The 17,500-nt window shown below is 48.9% G+C and overlaps 1 protein-coding gene across 3 annotated transcripts in view; it reads right to left on the bottom strand.

The window, feature by feature from the left end:
* LOC123769680 (protein slit) overlaps nt 1–17,500 on the bottom strand; it is a 233,043-nt gene that overhangs the window by 149,984 nt on the left and 65,559 nt on the right. For all 3 annotated transcript variants that reach the window (XM_069308674.1, XM_069308672.1, XM_069308673.1), the window contains exon 2: nt 438–582. In XM_069308674.1, coding sequence (XP_069164775.1) covers nt 438–582 — 145 coding nt within the window. The remainder of the gene's footprint in view (nt 1–437; nt 583–17,500) is intronic.

Raw genomic sequence — 17,500 nt, 5'->3', positions numbered from 1 at the left:
TAGTACGACGAAATTTTGGCCTTAGGGAGAGTATACGTCAAAATACGACGTTCTATTAGGAGGACGGGTTGTTCACATAGTCTAGGGTAGCTGCACACATGTACCTAAATGTGTTCATAATATATAAAAAAAAATGATTTATCAGTAATCTGCAGAGATGCAATTATATCAGCGCTATCGACGACCTATCAGTTAACATCTGCCAATCAAAACCTAACCTGCTCGAGTCATCTCATACTCAAACTGCCGTCGCTATAGCTATAGCGGGACACCTCTCATATATATATATATATATATATATATATATATATATATATATATATATATATATATATGACCCACTCGAAGGTCAGTCTGAGCCTCTTAGCCTCCTCCTTGCACTGGGACAAGCGTGAGAGGTCACTGTAAATGAGACACAGAGAAAGGTATATACTCACAGCTCGGTGGTGTCCTCGGGGATGTGGAGTGGGACCTGCGTGAAGCCCCGGTCCCGACAGTCGACGATGCCCTCGGAGCAGCGGCAGGTGTCCGGGCACAGGGGCGGCGAGGGACAGCCTGCACCTTCGTCCCTGCGGGCTCCTCCTGTAACAACACGACACGCCAGCGGTCAGTCCCTCCGTCACACGCACACACACACACACACACACACACACACACACACACACACACACACACACACACACACACACACACACACACACACACTAGGAAGATGCATTAGGCAGTGATGTGGTGGAGGCTGACTCCATACACAGTTTCAAATATAGATATGATAGAGCCCAGTAGGCTCAGGAACCTGTACACCAGTTGATTGACGGTTGAGAGGCGGGACCAAAGAGCCAGAGCTCAACCCCCGCAAGCACAACTAGGTGAGTACACACACACACACACACACACACACACACACACACACACACACACACACACACACACACACACACACACACAAAGCTTGCCAGGGTGTAAACAGCAGCTGCCTCATTGCGGTCAGCATTAATGTATAATCATATATGTTATTTAGGACTGCTGTGGAAAGCAGCAGGTTGCAAGGAGCAACAGCAAAGAGGAACACCAAAAGTGCTTCAGCTGCTTCCGGACGCACACAACCTAACAAGGACTAATGGAAGTTGTGGTTACGGTTACAAACGCTTCTCCTGCTCACTGGATTAACATAATTTAAGGAACATTAAACATACGCCAGCGTCCAGCCATTGCCTACCTTGAGCTACCTTGAGGTGCTTCCGGGGCTTAGTGTCCCCGCGGCCCGGTCGTCGACCAGGCCTCCTGGTTGCTGGACTGATCAACCAGGCTGTTAGACGCGGCTGCTCGCAGCCTAAATTCACATATATTTGGTGAATTAATGTTGCTGTGGCTTCCTGAGTAAGCATGAGACAACCGCCCCGAGGCACAACGGTTGGGTAAGATGTCTTTTGCCTTGCAAGATATAATGGATGACAGATATAATGGATATATATCATATATCTGTGATATATGAAGATATATATATTGTCAACAGCTGTCAGCGGTACTCTTGAACGCTCAGCACCATGCAGCAGCTGCTCCTCCATCGCTGAGCATTGCTGTCATGCACTCTAGGATCTGTGCAACCGTGCAATTGCAAGGTTAAAGCCATTGTCGTATATATCACAGTGTATCAATACACACACACAAGGTGATTCCCCCCTCACAGTGTTGCCCGGAACCGCCTGAAACGATGCTAGCAACACAAGATATACAACACATCACTCAACACACAATACAAATGTACAGAAAATAACTTGCACCGACAAGGCCAACTTGGAGAGAGGACCGGGCCGCGGGGTCGCTGAGCCCCGAAATCACCTCAAAGTAAGGTAACCTTGGGTACAACAAGCCTGTTCTACCAGGCTGTCAGGACTATGTCAGGCTGGTTTCTGCGAGAAACCGTATAATCCTAATGTCACAAGACCCCGTTCGAGAAAGCTGTTGTGGTAGGCAGGTCACTCATTCCTTCTCGCCCCCTTAAAAATCACCCCCTTAAAAAGAAGGGGGTACGAGATCCAGCGGGGACCGACCCCTCCATTATTTCTATTAGGTCTGGTCCCAGATTCACGAAGCAGTTACGCAAGCACGTATACGAACCTGTATATCTTTTCTCAATCTTTGGCGGCTTTGTTTACAATTATTAAACAGTTAATGAGCTCGGAAGCACCAGGAAGCTGTTTATAACAATAACAACAGTTGATTGGCAAGTTTTCATGCTTGTAAACTGTTTAATAAATGTAACCAAAGCCGTCAAAGATTGAGGAAAGATGTACACTTTCGTAAGTACTTGCGTAACTGCTTCGTGAATCTTGCCCCCTCAACACATGTGATCCCCCTCAACACCTGTGATCCCTACAACACCTGTGATTCCCTTCAACACCTGTGATATTCTCAACACCTGTGATCTTCTCAACACCTGTGATCCCCTCAACATCTGTGATCCCATCAACACCTGTGATCCCCACAACACCTGTACAGCCACTGGACGCACCAACAGGTGTTACCTACCCCCACTTTGCTAAGCATCTCCGCCCCCCCCCCCCCCCCCCGTTGAACCTGCGCGCGCAAGATACGTAAATGTAAACATATGAACCCCTTGTGTCATTTATGGGTCTTTTTCGTACCCTCTGGCAGCACTGACACCGCTAAGAGACGGGTATAGCGTGTGTGCGCGCGCGCGTGTGCCTGCCTCGCCACTGTAAACACCCCCCCCCCGAGATCCTAGTTCGCCTGGTAAACCACTTAAGCGAGCGAGCGCGCGTGCGCCTTGTTTACAAACGTAAACGCTTAAACAAAAAAAAAATGTTTGTATCCATTGCATAAACGGACTCGATCACTCATGCCGGAAAACAAGTAGGTTGGGTAAGAGCGGCCAAAGTGCCCAAGCAAGCGGTGAAGAGGGTATGGGGGTATTATTGTGCCTACACTGTGTGCCAGGCGGCTGGGTACGGGAGCCGGTGGCTGAGCGGACAGAACACTGGATGCGTGATTCTGTGGTCCCGGATTCCATCCCGGGCGCCGGCGAGAAGCAATGGGCAGAGTTTCTTTCACACCCTGATGCCCCCCCCCCCCTCCCCTGTTACCTAACAGTAAAATAGGTACCTGGGAGTTAGTCAGCTGTCACGGGCTGCTTCCTAGGGGGTGGAGGCCTGGTCGAGGACCGGGCCGCGGGGACACTAAAAAAAAAAAAGCCCCGAAATCATCTCAAGATAACCTCAAGGGTCAGCAGGTAAAGGCAGCAGGCAGGGTAGGGTCGAAGCAGGGGGGGGGGGAGGAAAGCAGGCAAGGGGAAAATGGGAAGAAGAATATAAAAGTAGGAATATAAAAGTAAGAATATAAAAGTAGGAATATAAAAGTAAGAATATAAAAGTAAGAATATAAAAGTAAGAATATAAAAGTAGGAATATAAAAGTAAGAATATAAAAGTAGGAATATAAAAGTAAGAATATAAAAGTAAGAATATAAAAGTAAGAATATAAAAGTAGGAATATAAAAGTAAGAATATAAAAGTAAGAATATAAAAGTAAGAATATAAAAGTAAGAATATAAAAGTAAGAATATAAAAGTAAGAATATAAAAGTAAGAATATAAAAGTAAGAATATAAAAGTAGGAATATAAAAGTAAGAATATAAAAGTAAGAATATAAAAGTAAGAATATAAAAGTAAGAATATAAAAGTAAGAATATAAAAGTAAGAATATAAAAGTAAGAATAGTAAAGTAAAAGGAATGGTGGATGAGAGGAGTAAGAATTTAAGGTGTTGTGTGGTGTAGAACCTGTGTGCTTGTTGACGCCTTGTATTCTTGTCTTGAGAGGTATCTCCCTCCTCCTCTGTACTCCTACAGTGGTTCAATCTGCCTGTTCGTCTCTGTCTTATGTTCTACTCTGTTTCTATCTGCCTCTAAAAAAAAAAATTCAGTAATATCATATTGGCCATCCTGTCTATAACACTGTGTACCTCTCACGTCTATTTCCCACCACTGAAGAGTGTAACATTTGTTTTCATTCAATAGAAAATTAGCACAGTTTAGGGAGGAAGTAACTACACTGTCCTAAACCGGCATGTTATCTTGAGGTTATCTTGAGATGATTTCGGGGCTTTTTTTAGTGTCCCCGCGACCCGGTCCTCGACCAGGCCTCCACCCCCAGGAAGCAGCCCGTGACAGCTGACTAACTCCCAGGTACCTATTTACTGCTAGGTGGATGTGGATACATAAAAGTGCATTTCCTCGTCTTTGGGCCCATATTTCCATATTCCTTGTGTATAGTATTTGCAAATATTCTCAATTTTTATTTCTTTTCCTATTGCTTATTCCTGTGCTTGACTTAGCCCCCTCTTTATTGGAGCCATCTTCGTTTTTTGTCCTAATGGCTTGGTTTAAGCATTTGTTCTCACGGTTGCTCTCATTGTTAATCTTGAGGTTATCTTGAGATGATTTCGGGGCTTTAGTGTCCCCGCGGCCCGGTCCTCGACCAGGCCTCCACCCCCAGGAAGCAGCCCGTGACAGCCGACTAGCACCCAGGTACCTATTTTACTGCTAGGTAACAGGGACCTGGCATTATCTGGCTCTGCAATATTGCTGCTGAAGAAGGTTGTCCCTGTGGGATGTACCATTGGGACCATTGTTGTCCCAGGTCGTGGGATGGATGCCACCAGTTGTCAATTCCCTCATTTATAACATTGACTTATTATTAGTCTGTACTGTATAAGGAATTTTCTGCTTAATTTCCAGCTTGCAATGATATTAACTTTATTATTAATTTCAAGATTCACATTCCCGTATATAAAAAGGCCACAACCCCCATGACCCTGGCTGCTGACCCCTGACCCCAGTGACCCTGGCCACACAGCCATTATCTCCACGAGGAGATAATGGGAGTGCATGGCCCGCTGTAGCCTGAGTGGCTCTAGGTGAGTGAGTGACGCTAGGTATATACGGAGTTACTGGCGTGTGCCACGAGTGGTGGGTGGCCGAGAGTGGGTGGCCGAGTGGGGGCCGTGGGTGGGCGGTGGGGGCCATGTGTGGGCCACATGTACATCATCCGGGATGATAACGGTGCCTTGGTCAAGCACTAGCCACGGATAATGCCAACACCCCCCGCCCACCAGGCATTGATTGCCACGCCCACCACCGCCCACATACCCTCTCATCAATATGATATCATGTTATAGCCCATAGAAGACAAACATGACATCGAAGCTTAGTATTAGACAGTGAAAAGCTTAGTATTATGAACAAATCCACAAGGGCCGTGACGAGGATTCGAACCTGCGTCCGGGAGCATCCCAGACAGGGCCCTTGTGGATTAATTCATTTGATGCATCACGTTAGTGTGATCTCTGTGTGTAAAGCTTAGTATTATGTCTGTCCCAGTAATCTCTCTGACATCCCCCATGGTACAGAATCACAGAAAACGTCCAAACTGATGTCAACTTCAACGTCCTTTGAAAAAGTCCAAAGATTGATGTCAAGGCTTTTGGCGAACCACACCAAAACAACATGACAGTCGGTCAAAACAACTCCCCGGCTCGGGTGGTAGTACCAAAAAACTATGCCTGAAACACCCGTACCAAACCACACTACCACGACGCCGCGAACACCGCAAAAGCATCTCAAGAATTGCAGGCGATGAGTCACAATAACGGGGCTGAAGTATGTTGACCAGACCACACACTAGAAATTGAAGGGACGACACAATCGACTTGAGAATGGTCCAGGACGGACCGAAACGTCGTCGTCCCTTCAATTTCTAGTGTGTGGTCTGGTCAACATCTCAAAAATTGCTGTGCCGGAATCAGATCTGACTTTAGCCATCAAGGAGCCGGTCGGCTGAGCGGACAGCACGCGGGACTTGTGATCCTGTGGTCCTGGGTTCGATCCCAGGCGCCGGCGAGAAACAATGGGCAGAGTTTCTTTCACCCTATGCCCCTGTTACCTAGCAGTAAATTAGGTACCTGGGTCTTAGTCAGCTGTCACAGGCTGCTTCCTGGGGGTAGAGGCCTGGTCGAGGACCGGGCCGCGGGGACACTAAAGCCCCGAAATCATCTGAAGATAACCTCAAGATAATCAAGCAGCTGTCACAACTGCAAGCAACGTGACAGCCTGGATAACCTTTCAAACCAGTGTTGCCAGATTAATGGTGTTACTTCTTGGGACTCTACAGTGCTCTCTAGGGTGGACTATTGTTGCATATTACAGGCGATGAGTCACAATAACGTGGCTAAAGTAAGTTGACCAGACCACACTCACTAGAAGGTGAAGGGACTACGACGACGTTTCGCTCCGTCCTGGACCATTCTCAAGTCGATTGTGAGAATGGTTCAGGACGGACCGAAACGTCGTCGTCCCTTCACCTTCTAGTGTGTGGTCTGGTCAACATTGTTGCATATTAACTGCCCCATTTATGTCTTGAAGAAGTGCTGGCCTAGAGATCGTGCACGTAATTAACTGCTCAAATTCATTTATTAAGACGAATTTGAGAAGTTGTAATAATTACAATCCTAAAATATTAGGATTGCTTAAAATCCCTGAAATTAAATTCCATGAATCGCAGACAAGGAGATAACCACCTCTGGAAGACAATAGAAGGAACAGTTCCAAATCTGGCAAAATGATATCTTCTGAAAATCGGTAGGAAGCAAGAGAAAGGTTCGAACCTGTACTCTGGGACGGCTCGTCCTGAATTTCCGATTGACCCATCATGTTAATTTGACGATGAAGGTTAAGCCCCCCAAGAGGTGGCACGGGCATGAATAACCCGTAATCGTCTAGTTTCCCTTCAAAACGCATAAATCTTTCGCCTTTTACGTTAATATGATTGCTTTGTGCCTTATATACCATTCCTTACAAGGCAGGAGCGGCAGAAGTTGTACAATAAACACCATGGCAAGGCAGGGCGTGAAACAGTGTCTCACGGAGGCCATACAATAATAATTAGGGGGAGCACCAGGACAATACAATAGGGGGAAAATCCCCGCTCAGAATATAGTAAGACCACGGCCTTCGAAATGGGAACTTTATCAATAGCTACACAAAAGGGTACATGGTCATCCAGATTGGCAGTCTTCGTTGTCCTGCCTGCTCGAACAGACAGCCTGATTGACCAGATTGTCAATCAAGAGCCCTATCACCGACGGGGCCATTAGGGGGTGGGGGAGGAGACGCGATACTGATCTTCGGAATCATCTCAAGGCGAACAAGAACTAATCAGGGCCAAAAAAGGTGGTAAGGACACTGCACCAGGTGCTGATAACATTACATACTCAATGGTCGCACATGCAGGTCCTGCTGGAGAACAAGGAATATTGGACGTCATCAATGCATCTTGGCAGCGAGGCAAACTACCAACCTCTTGGAAGAAAGCAGACATTATACCGATTCCTAAGCCGAAATAACCTGGCAATTACAGACCCATTTCATTAACATCAAACATTAGTAAAACTGCAGAACGGATGGTCTTAAATAGGCTACTGTAGAAGACTGGAGACCTTCATAAACACATATTTGGCTTCACTAGAGGAGTAGGTACTGCAAACTGCATAGCAACATTACTAGGAACAGTTAACTCGGGTCCAGCTATAGTGATCTTCCTTGATCTAGAAAAAGCATTCGAACTTGCAAGCCCGCAAGCAATTTTACACACCTTTGTTAAAAAAGGTGTGAAGGGAAATATGCTAGCATGGATTCAAGATTACCTAAGTCACAGGTATGCCAGAGTAAAGTTGCAAGGACAGTTGTCGGACTACCACTTGCATGAGAATGGGACTCCACAAGGAGGAGTCCTCAGTTATAGTCTTTTTAATATCCTTATGGAAAACCTTGTTACCATGACATTTACAGAAGGGGTTAAATTGCTAAGCTATGCTGATGATATAGCATTAGTCATTACAGGTCCTTCACTTCTAAATAAAGCACAAGGTGCATTAGATAAAGTAACATCTGAATGCAGTGTTTTAGGGCTAAAAATATCTGCACAGAAGTCTAAGGCAATGAGACTAGGCGGCAACACTCCAGACAGGCACCTACGCATTCAAGACATTAACCTTCAGTGGGTTACACAATATCAATATCTCGGGTGTGGATAGATTCTAAAATGACATTCAACAAGTAAATTCAATATCTGAAGGAGAAAGCAAAATCAGACTAAATATAATGAGAGCAATCACAGGGCCCCATCAAGGAGCGGGACACAGAGTGTTAAGAATGTTTTACATACACGCCGTTCGTTCCCTGGTTGATTATGCAGCGCCTGCCTTACTCTTTCTCCTGGCCAGTGGGCGAACGTTGAGGTTATTCAAAACGATGCATTGCTAATCATAACAGGAGCTCCCAGATGGACTAAAATACTGAACCTAAGACTAGAAACCAAGCTAACGTCGATTGAAATAAGGGTAAAAGCGATTGCTGCGTGCAGGCTGACCAAGATATTGACTAGACCTAGAATCAGTTCACTTAAAGATATAATCACTGGAGCACTAACTCCGGACAGAAGAGCCTCTAACAGCAACAAGTGGACCCATTGTGCGATAAACACCATCAATACATTCGTTATAACAAACAGTCACTGAGAAGGGTGTCGACGAAATACATGCAGACTTCGTTATGCAAGCCCCTTGGGAATCTCCGCCAGCAGACTTTAAGATTATGGTTCTTGAAAGAAAAACGAACCAAACAAATCCTCATCTGCTAAGTAACATTGCACAGATGCGTATAGAAGCAAACTTGGCATCCGACAGCTTCGCATACTTCACAGATGGATCAGTAGACCAGCAGGGACAAGAAACCGGAGCTGCAGCTAAAGCAGGAAACTCTGTAAATAGTTGGAGGCTCTCAAATGGGTGTTCGACTTTACAAACAGAGATGCTAGCCATTCAAATGGCTTTGGAACATGTTCTTGCTGAACACCGACAACATGTTATCATACATACAGATTCGAGAACCGCCATTGAAACCTTGCAACAAGAACACATATGTGATAACATACATCTGATCACAAATGTCATATCATTAATGCAAACACTCAAACGACAAGGCTGTCGGGTAATTATCAACTGGGTGCCAAGTCATGTGGGAATAATAGGAAATGACATTGCAGACGAAGCTGCAAAACTTGCAACTAAGAGAAGAAATGTAGACATTTACATACCACAGAGTCTATCACAGATTAAGAAAGTAATTAGAAACAGAGCAATGCAGAAGATGTACAGTGACCACAACACAGCAGTTGCAACATCAGGATCTGCGGGTTGGTACAAGAATTCAACCAACTACGAACCACTTAGTTTGATGAAAGGGAGCAGTAGAGCAACAGAAGTGCACTTACATCGCATCAGGCTTGGATACCCATGTGCATGGGAAATAGACTTACACCGTCCGGAAGATGAGAGGAAATGTCAGCACTGTGGAGAAATGCCCGACAGACCACTGGAACATTATCTAACACAGTGCACAGTTACAAACCCATTAAGGTTTCACCTTACATGCAACAGAGCAGAGGAAGTTGTTAAACACATATGGCAAAATCTTACTGAAGCGACCATACGAGTCATAAATACTCATACTCCGCCCAAGTAAAACAGAAACAAGCAACACTTAGTAGGCCAGCCAGAGGCTTAGGGCCCGCGCAGGAATATCCCTGAAAAAAAAAAAAATCTAAAGCCGGATCCTACATCATTATGAATATCCGGCCCAGCCTCCCGCCATGGGCCGGACTGTGGCCTCGGCCACTGCCATTAGAGGTGGGCCATATGGCCTCCAAGACATCAACTAATTCGGTGCCTCTCTGAGTGCCTCTTCGGTGGTGATGCTTCGACAGTCTCGGGGAATGGCACCGTGACTCTGGTCAGTGTTGGGGCGAGGTGTGGCCCCTGTCAGGTGTGGCGTGGGGGGGGGGGGGGGAAGGGGTGTGTCAGGGGGGGGATATGGCCGCGCTAAGTTATGGCAAGGAGTTGGCCAATGGTGAGGAGTTGTTTTATGAGGAAGTGTTGTTTGGGATGTAATGAGGGGGTCGTCCATTCACAGTGAAGGGGTCGTTCACAATGAAGAATTCGTTAGGTGGAGATGAGGATGGGGGAGACGAGAGGGTGAGGGGTTGTGAGGTGAAGGTGAGGTGTCGTGAGGGGTCGTGAGGTGAGGGGGGCCCATCTCCATGCCAACGACGGGCCGCGCCAGGCTGGGTGTCACAGCCGGGACGATCAATTAACACACAATACACCTTGACGCTATTACTTCACCCCTTGTTGACCCGCCCCCCCTAGCTCTTCCTTGCTCGCTCACGGCTCTCACTCTCTGCTGGTGCTGTGATGAGAGCTGCTGGTGCTGTGGTGGGAGCTGCTGGTGCTGTGGTGAGAGCTGGAGGTGCTGTGGTGAGAGCTGCTGGTGCTGTGGTGAGAGCTGCTGGTGCTGTGGTGAGAGCTGCTGGTGCTGTGGTGAGAGCTGCTGGTGCTGTGGTGGGAGCTGCTGGTGCTGTGGTGAGAGCTGGAGGTGCTGTGGTGGGAGCTGCTGGTGCTGTGGTGAGAGCTGCTGGTGCTGTGGTGAGAGCTGGAGGTGCTGTGGTGAGAGCTGCTGGTGCTGTGGTGAGAGCTGCTGGTGCTGTGGTGAGAGCTGCTGGTGCTGTGGTGAGAGCTGGAGGTGCTGTAATGAGAGCTAGAGGTGCTGTGTTGGTGACGCTGTGGTGGCGGAGCTGTGGTAGTGTCTGCCTCGTGGAGGTACACACTAGGCTGTGGTGTTTCAAGTGGCTCCTGAGCCCCTCACTCGTGTTGGTTCTGGAGTGTGTTATTTCGACACGTGTTTCCCCACTGCGCCAACCAGTTCGACTCCCCCCTCCCCCCAATGTTTCATCACCCCTCTCGAGGGGTCATTGTTTACTCAGTCTCTTTCACGCTGATTGAAATCTCCGAGTGTTGGGATCTTAGCCCCTCGCTCCACCCGCCAGTGTGGCTGCTCTTTTCCCCCACTATCTTGAGGCACTTGTTACAGTCCTCCCTACAGGCCTTGTGTTGTGTGGTGAGGGATTGTAAATCACAGTCACGTAACCCATTTGCTGCGTCACCAATTATTAATTATTAACTAGTTTATTATTTAATTGCTTTCCTCTGTTTAATATCCTCAAAGGTCTCGTATGGGTGACTAGTTGGGACACCTCCTTCCCCTCACACCTCTGTCCACCCAATTTTTTTTTTTGGCTTACTACTTAACACCCTACGAGGGGGGCCTCGTAGCCTGGTGGATAGCGCGCAGGACTCGTAATTCTGTGGCGCGGGTTCGATTCCCGCACGAGGCAGAAACAAATGGGCAAAAGTTTCTTTCACCCTGAATGCCCCTGTTACCTAGCAGTAAATAGGTACCTGGGAGTTAGTCAGCTGTCACGGGCTGCTTCCTGGGGGTGGAGGCCTGGTCGAGGACCGGGCCGCGGGGACACTAAAGCCCCGAAATCATCTCAAGATAACCTCAAGATAACCCTTGTGGGAAGGTTGAATTTCCCTATATCACCTATTAGTTTTGTTTCTGACATTGCCACTTCTACCAGGATTTTTTGTTATTATTATTATTTTCTACCACACATGTGGCCACACATTTACAATGCTAACCAGCATATTGCTTTCCTCAAGTTGCTCTCTCTCAGCGCCTGACAGCTGGGTGGACAGCGCTTCGAATTAGTAGTCCTGAGGTTCCGGGCTCGATCCCCGGTGAGGGTGGAGACAAATGGGCCAAACTGTTTCTTTCACCCTGATGCCCCTGTTCACCTAGCAGTAAATAGGTACCTGGGAGTTAGTCAGCTGCTAAAGGCTGCTTCCTGGGTGGGGAGGGGGTGTGTGTAACAAAAAGGAGGCCTGGTCAAGGACCGGGCCGCGGGGACGCTAAGCCCCGAAGTCATCTCAAGATAACTCAAGATAACGCCTCACCTTCCAGTACTCGCTCGCTGCCTGGGGGTCTATCACGTCCAGGGACTAAACCCACAAGACGGCATGATACCTTGGTTACCTTGAGGTGCTTCCGGGGCTTAGCGTCCCCACGGCCCGGTCGTCGACCAGGCCTCCTAATGATGAAAGAAACGTGGAAATATCCCCTGAACTATCAGAGGGGAAATGCTCATGCCATTACGGCGATCATGCCAATGTAAAGGACCTGGGTGTACTCATGTCGGAAGACCTTACCTTTAAAGAACACAATAAAGTAGCCGTCACAACTGCAAGAAAAATGACAGGTTGGATAACAAGAACTTTTCACACTAGAGATGCTATACCGATGATGATACTTTTCAAAACGCTTGTGCTCTCTAGAGTGGAGTACTGCTGCACAATGACAGCCCCTTTCAAAGCTGGAGAAATTGCTGACCTGAAGAGCGTGCAGAGATCCTTTACTGCTAGAATCCACTCAGTAAAACATCTAAATTACTGGGACCGACTAAAGTGCCTAAATCTGTACTCCCTTGAGCGCAGGCGGGAGAGATACATAATAATTTACACGTGGAAAATAATTAAGGGGCTGGTCCCAAACCTGCACACAGAAATAACATCACATGAGACCAGAAGACATGGCAGGATGTGCAGAATACCCCCGTTGAAAAGCAGAGGTGCAACAGGTACTCTGAGAGAGAACTATCAACATCAGAGGCCCGAGACTGTTCAACACGCTTCCACTACACATAAGGGGCATAACTGGCCGACCCCTCACAGTGTTCAAGAGAGAACTGGATAAGCACCTCAAAAGGATACCTGATCAACCAGGCTGTGACTCATACGTCAGGCTGCGAGCAGCCGCGTCCAACAGCCTGGTTGATCAGTCCAGCAACCAGGAGGCCTGGTCGACGACCGGGCCGCGGGGACACTAAGCCCCGGAAGCACCTCAAGGTAAGGTAACGGCTATATAGCACTGGGAAGGGGGTCAGGATGTGGGATGGGACGGGGAATGGTGCCCCCAACCACCTGTGGACGGTCGGGGATTGAACGCCGACCTGTATGAAGCGAGACCATCGTTCTACCGTCCATCCCAAGTACTGAGCTAGATGGTAGTGGAGGAACTATTATGAAAGTGATGTTAAGTGGTGTTAATTGAAGTCGTAAAGGGTTAGTGCATAGAGTGACGGGCGAGTGCACGGAGTGACGGAGCGAGTGCACGGAGTGACGGGCGAGTGCACGGAGTGACGGAGCGAGTGCACGGAGTGACGGAGCGAGTGCAGAAGGAACACCGCCCGAGCACACAGGAAGCATCTAGCGGTGTCCCTCAGAGCTACCAGGCCTCAGGCACGTCACACACACACCCGCTAAACAGCTCGCCAGGTGTGTACACACACACACCCGCTAAACAGCTCGCCAGGTGTGTACACACACCTGCCACCGGTGAGCACTACTACGCAGTAAAGATACCCTCCACACCAGCTGCCTCTCACCGCCTGCGTCCCCTACGCCGCCTCTCTCTCTCTCTCTCTCTCTCACCAACAACATCTACACACAGTGACCAGCGTCACATTTAAAGTAGTCTTACCTCAACCCGTTCTCTCAGACTCAAAATTATCTTACGTTTTCTCTGCATGGGACTTAGTAGGTTAGGGGTGTGGCTTGGGTTCCTGCGTTTCTTGGTTAGGTTAGGAGGTTGGATTTTGAACGGAGTGGGACATCATGAAAACAGGCCGGGGGCCAAGCGTTCGAATTTGGAACACCATCTAACCTATTGAGGTCGAGGTTCACTGGTTCGAATTTAGAACGCAAATCCACAATGTTGACTTTCCGAAGACATTGAGTGACCTCCTTGAAGTCCCTGAAGAATGGGACCTGGAGCATACCTGAAGAGGATTTCGGGAGTTCGTCTACTCCCCGAGCCCGGCCTGAGGCTAGGCTCGACTGGTGATAACTTGGTCCAACAGGCTGTTGCTTGGAGCGGCCCGCAGGCCGGGTGGTTGGTTCCTTATCTGCTCTATTAAATTAATTACCCTGAGAACTAATTACCCCTGCGTGCTGTTAGTTCCCGCAGCCTTTCCTCGTAACTCATGTCTCTTAGTTCTGGGACTAGTCTAGTGGCATACCTCTGAACTTTTTCCAGCTTCGTCTTGTGCTTGACAAGGTACAGGAAGTGGTAGATTCTTTACACAGGTTTCTGAAGCGAGTGTGAGTGGTGTGAGTGAGTGAGTGAGTGAGTGAGTGAGTGAGTGAGTGAGTGAGTGAGTGAGTGAGTGAGTGAGTGAGTGAGTGAGTGAGTGAGTGAGTGAGTGAGTGGGTGAGTGTGCTGGGAGACGGGTGAATGGAGGTTATCGCTACGTCTGTCCCACGCCTCACACCACCACACACACCAACATTCACAAATCAACCTGTGTTTGCCCTAATGCCATATACGGGCGCCTGCCCCCTCTCTCCTCTCTCTCTCTCTCTCTCTCTGTCTCTCTCTCCCTCCCTCTCTCTCTCTCTCTCCCTCTCTCTCTCTCTCTCTCGCGGTACAGACACCAGAATGTAACTCAAAAGCTTACACCAAAGGTAAAAATACCATAAAATGCTACGCTGAGACATCCTTGCACAAGATAGCCAACAGCTGGCCAGACTGTGGCCACAGACGGCCCCTCGACACCCCCCACACACATATACTAAACATCAAAGATATATAAATCACAGACATGGCCAAAGGTGGTGGCCTTGGACTCACAAGGAAGCAGTAAGCGAGAGGAAGGCGCTGTCGCTCCACCATCAAGTCCTTTCACATTTTGTTTACTTATAAACATTCCAGAGCGCAGCCATTTATATGGGTGGATGATATTTCTGCCTCAAGTTACGAATTGCTTCAGTTATACCTAACTGAAGTTATGTTTGGAGCGTTAGGAACGTTTTGTTATGAAGTTTAAATTTTTAAAATTTTTGCCTCGAGGGGCGAGTTTATTGGGCAGTGCTTCTCATCTTGTGAGTGGACACACCGCCATAGTGACAGTATTGGGCAGCGTCACTCATCCTGTGAGTGGACACACCGCCATAGTGACAGTATTGGGCAGCGTCACTCATCCTGTGAGTGGACACACCGCCATAGATTTCAAGGTCCAGAGGCGGAGCCCAGATGCCGAAGCTCAATGATACCTAAACAACAATTAGTTGAGTACACACAGTGAGGGCACCGGTGGCTGAATGGACAGCACGCTGGATACGTAGTCCTGTGGTCCGGAGTCCTTAGCCGGAGCCCAGGAGCTAAGAGAAAAATTTAGGCAAGAACACACCTTATCGCCAGGATGTATCTTATCACCCACACGGACCTGCACGACTATGGTGGTGCACGGCCGCCCCTGCACGACCATATTGGCGCACGACTCTGTCTCACCCTCTAGTTCACTCTCATTTCCTCTATAGTCTAACCCTAGGATATAAAATTATCTTTCTAACATCCCTGTTAGGATCCAGTATGTCGTTGTCATGTCTCCCCTCCCCCCTCCCTTGTGCAGTATGTGAAGCCCAGTTCCTTCAGTTCAGAGCCCAACTCTGTTGCATATCTTTGGATCTTTTCTACGTTTGTTTATGGAAAATCCGACGGGGGATTCGAAGCCACGTTGGATACTCAAGCTGCCTAATACTAACGATATCTGAGGTCTAGTATAGTACATATATGTGCTATATTAGACCTAGTATAGCACATATATGTGCTCTATTAGACCTAGTATAGTACATATATGTGCTCTATTAGACCTAGTATAGCACATATATGTGCTCTATTAGGCCTAGTATAGCACATAAATGTGCTATATTAGGCCTAGTATAGTACATATATGTGCTATATTAGGCCTAGTATAGCACATAAATGTGCTATATTAGGCCTAGTATAGTACATATATGTGCTCTATTAGGCCTAGTATAGCACATATATGTGCTATATTAGGCCTAGGAATATTTAAATTTGTATTTTAGCTGCATTTATTTTTAAATAACTCGTTAATAGTCAGTATACGACTATCTAAAAGCTAAGAATGTACCAATTCGTGGCTATTGACGGAAGTCTCATTAGGTACTACCTCTTGAGGTTATCTTGAGGTTATCTTGAGATGATTTCGGGGCTTTAGTGTCCCCGCGGCCCGGTCCTCGACCAGGCCTCCACCCCCAGGAAGCAGCCCGTGACAGCTGACTAACTCCCAGGTACCTATTTACTGCTAGGTAACAGGGGCATTCAGGGTGAAAGAAACTTTGCCCATTTGTTTCTGCCTCGTGCGGGAATCGAACCCGCGCCACAGAATTACGAGTCCTGCGCGCTATCCACCAGGCTACGAGGCCCCCCCCCCACCAGGAGGATGGGTTGGTTAGGTTAGGGTTCCTGTCTTACCTCTATACTCGTAACCTTCTATCCTCGTCTGGGTTAATGTTCACTTGCCGTGCTTCAGAACCTTTCTGGGTTAGTTGACGGAAGACGGGAGCCGGTGGCTGAGCGGACAGAACACTGGGCGCGTGATCCTGTAGTCCCGGGTTCGATCCCGGGCGCCGGCGAGAAACGATGGAGAGTTTCTTTCACCCTATGCCCCTGTTACCGAGCAGTAAATAGGAACCTGGGAGTTAGTCAGCTGTCACGGGCTGCTTCCTAGGGGGTGGAGGCCTGGTCGAGGACCGGGCCGCGTGGACATTAAAGCCCCGAAATCAGCGACCGCCGGAGCCATGGCAACACCCCACACCTGGGCCCTCCGCAACACCCCACACCTGCACCCTCCACAACACCCCACACCTGCACCCTCCACAACACCCCACACCTGCGTCCTCCGCAACACCCTCCACCTTCCGCAACACCCCACACCTGCACCCTCCACAACACCCCACACCTGCACCCTCCACAACACCCCACACCTGCGTCCTCCGCAACACCCCACACCTGCACCCTCCGCAACACCCCACACCTGCACCCTCCACAACACCCCACACCTGCGTCCTCCGCAACACTCCACACCTCCACCTTCCGCAACACCCCACACCTCCACCCTCCGCAACACCCCACACCTGCACCCTCTGCAACACCCCACACCTCCACCCTCCGCAACACCCCCACACCTGTACCCTCCGCAACACCCCACACCTGCACCCTCCGCAACACCCCCACACCTGCGCCCTCCGCAACACCCCACACCTGCGCCCTCCGCAACACCCCACACCTCCACCCTCCGCAACACCCCCACACCTGCACCCTCCGCAACACCCCACACCTGCGCCCTCTGCAACACCCGACACCTGTACCCTCCGCAACACCCCACACCTGCCCCCTCCGCAACACGCCCACACCTGCACCCTCCGCAACACCCCACACCTGTACCCTCCGCAACACCCCACACCTGCGTCCTCCGCAACACCCCACACCTGCGCCCTCCGCAACACCCCACACCTCCACCCACCGCAACACCCCCACACCTGTACCCTCCGCAACACCCCACACCTGCGCCCTCCGCAACACCCCACACCTGCCCCCTCCGCAACACCCCACACCTGCGCCCTCCGCAACACCCCACACCTGTACCCTCCGCAACACCCCAC

This window comes from Procambarus clarkii, chromosome 63 (genome assembly GCF_040958095.1).
Source record: "Procambarus clarkii isolate CNS0578487 chromosome 63, FALCON_Pclarkii_2.0, whole genome shotgun sequence".
Classification (NCBI taxonomy): Eukaryota; Metazoa; Arthropoda; class Malacostraca; order Decapoda; family Cambaridae; genus Procambarus; species Procambarus clarkii.
The sequence above is the reverse complement of the archived record's forward strand: the minus strand, read 5'-3'. Positions and strand labels throughout refer to the sequence as shown.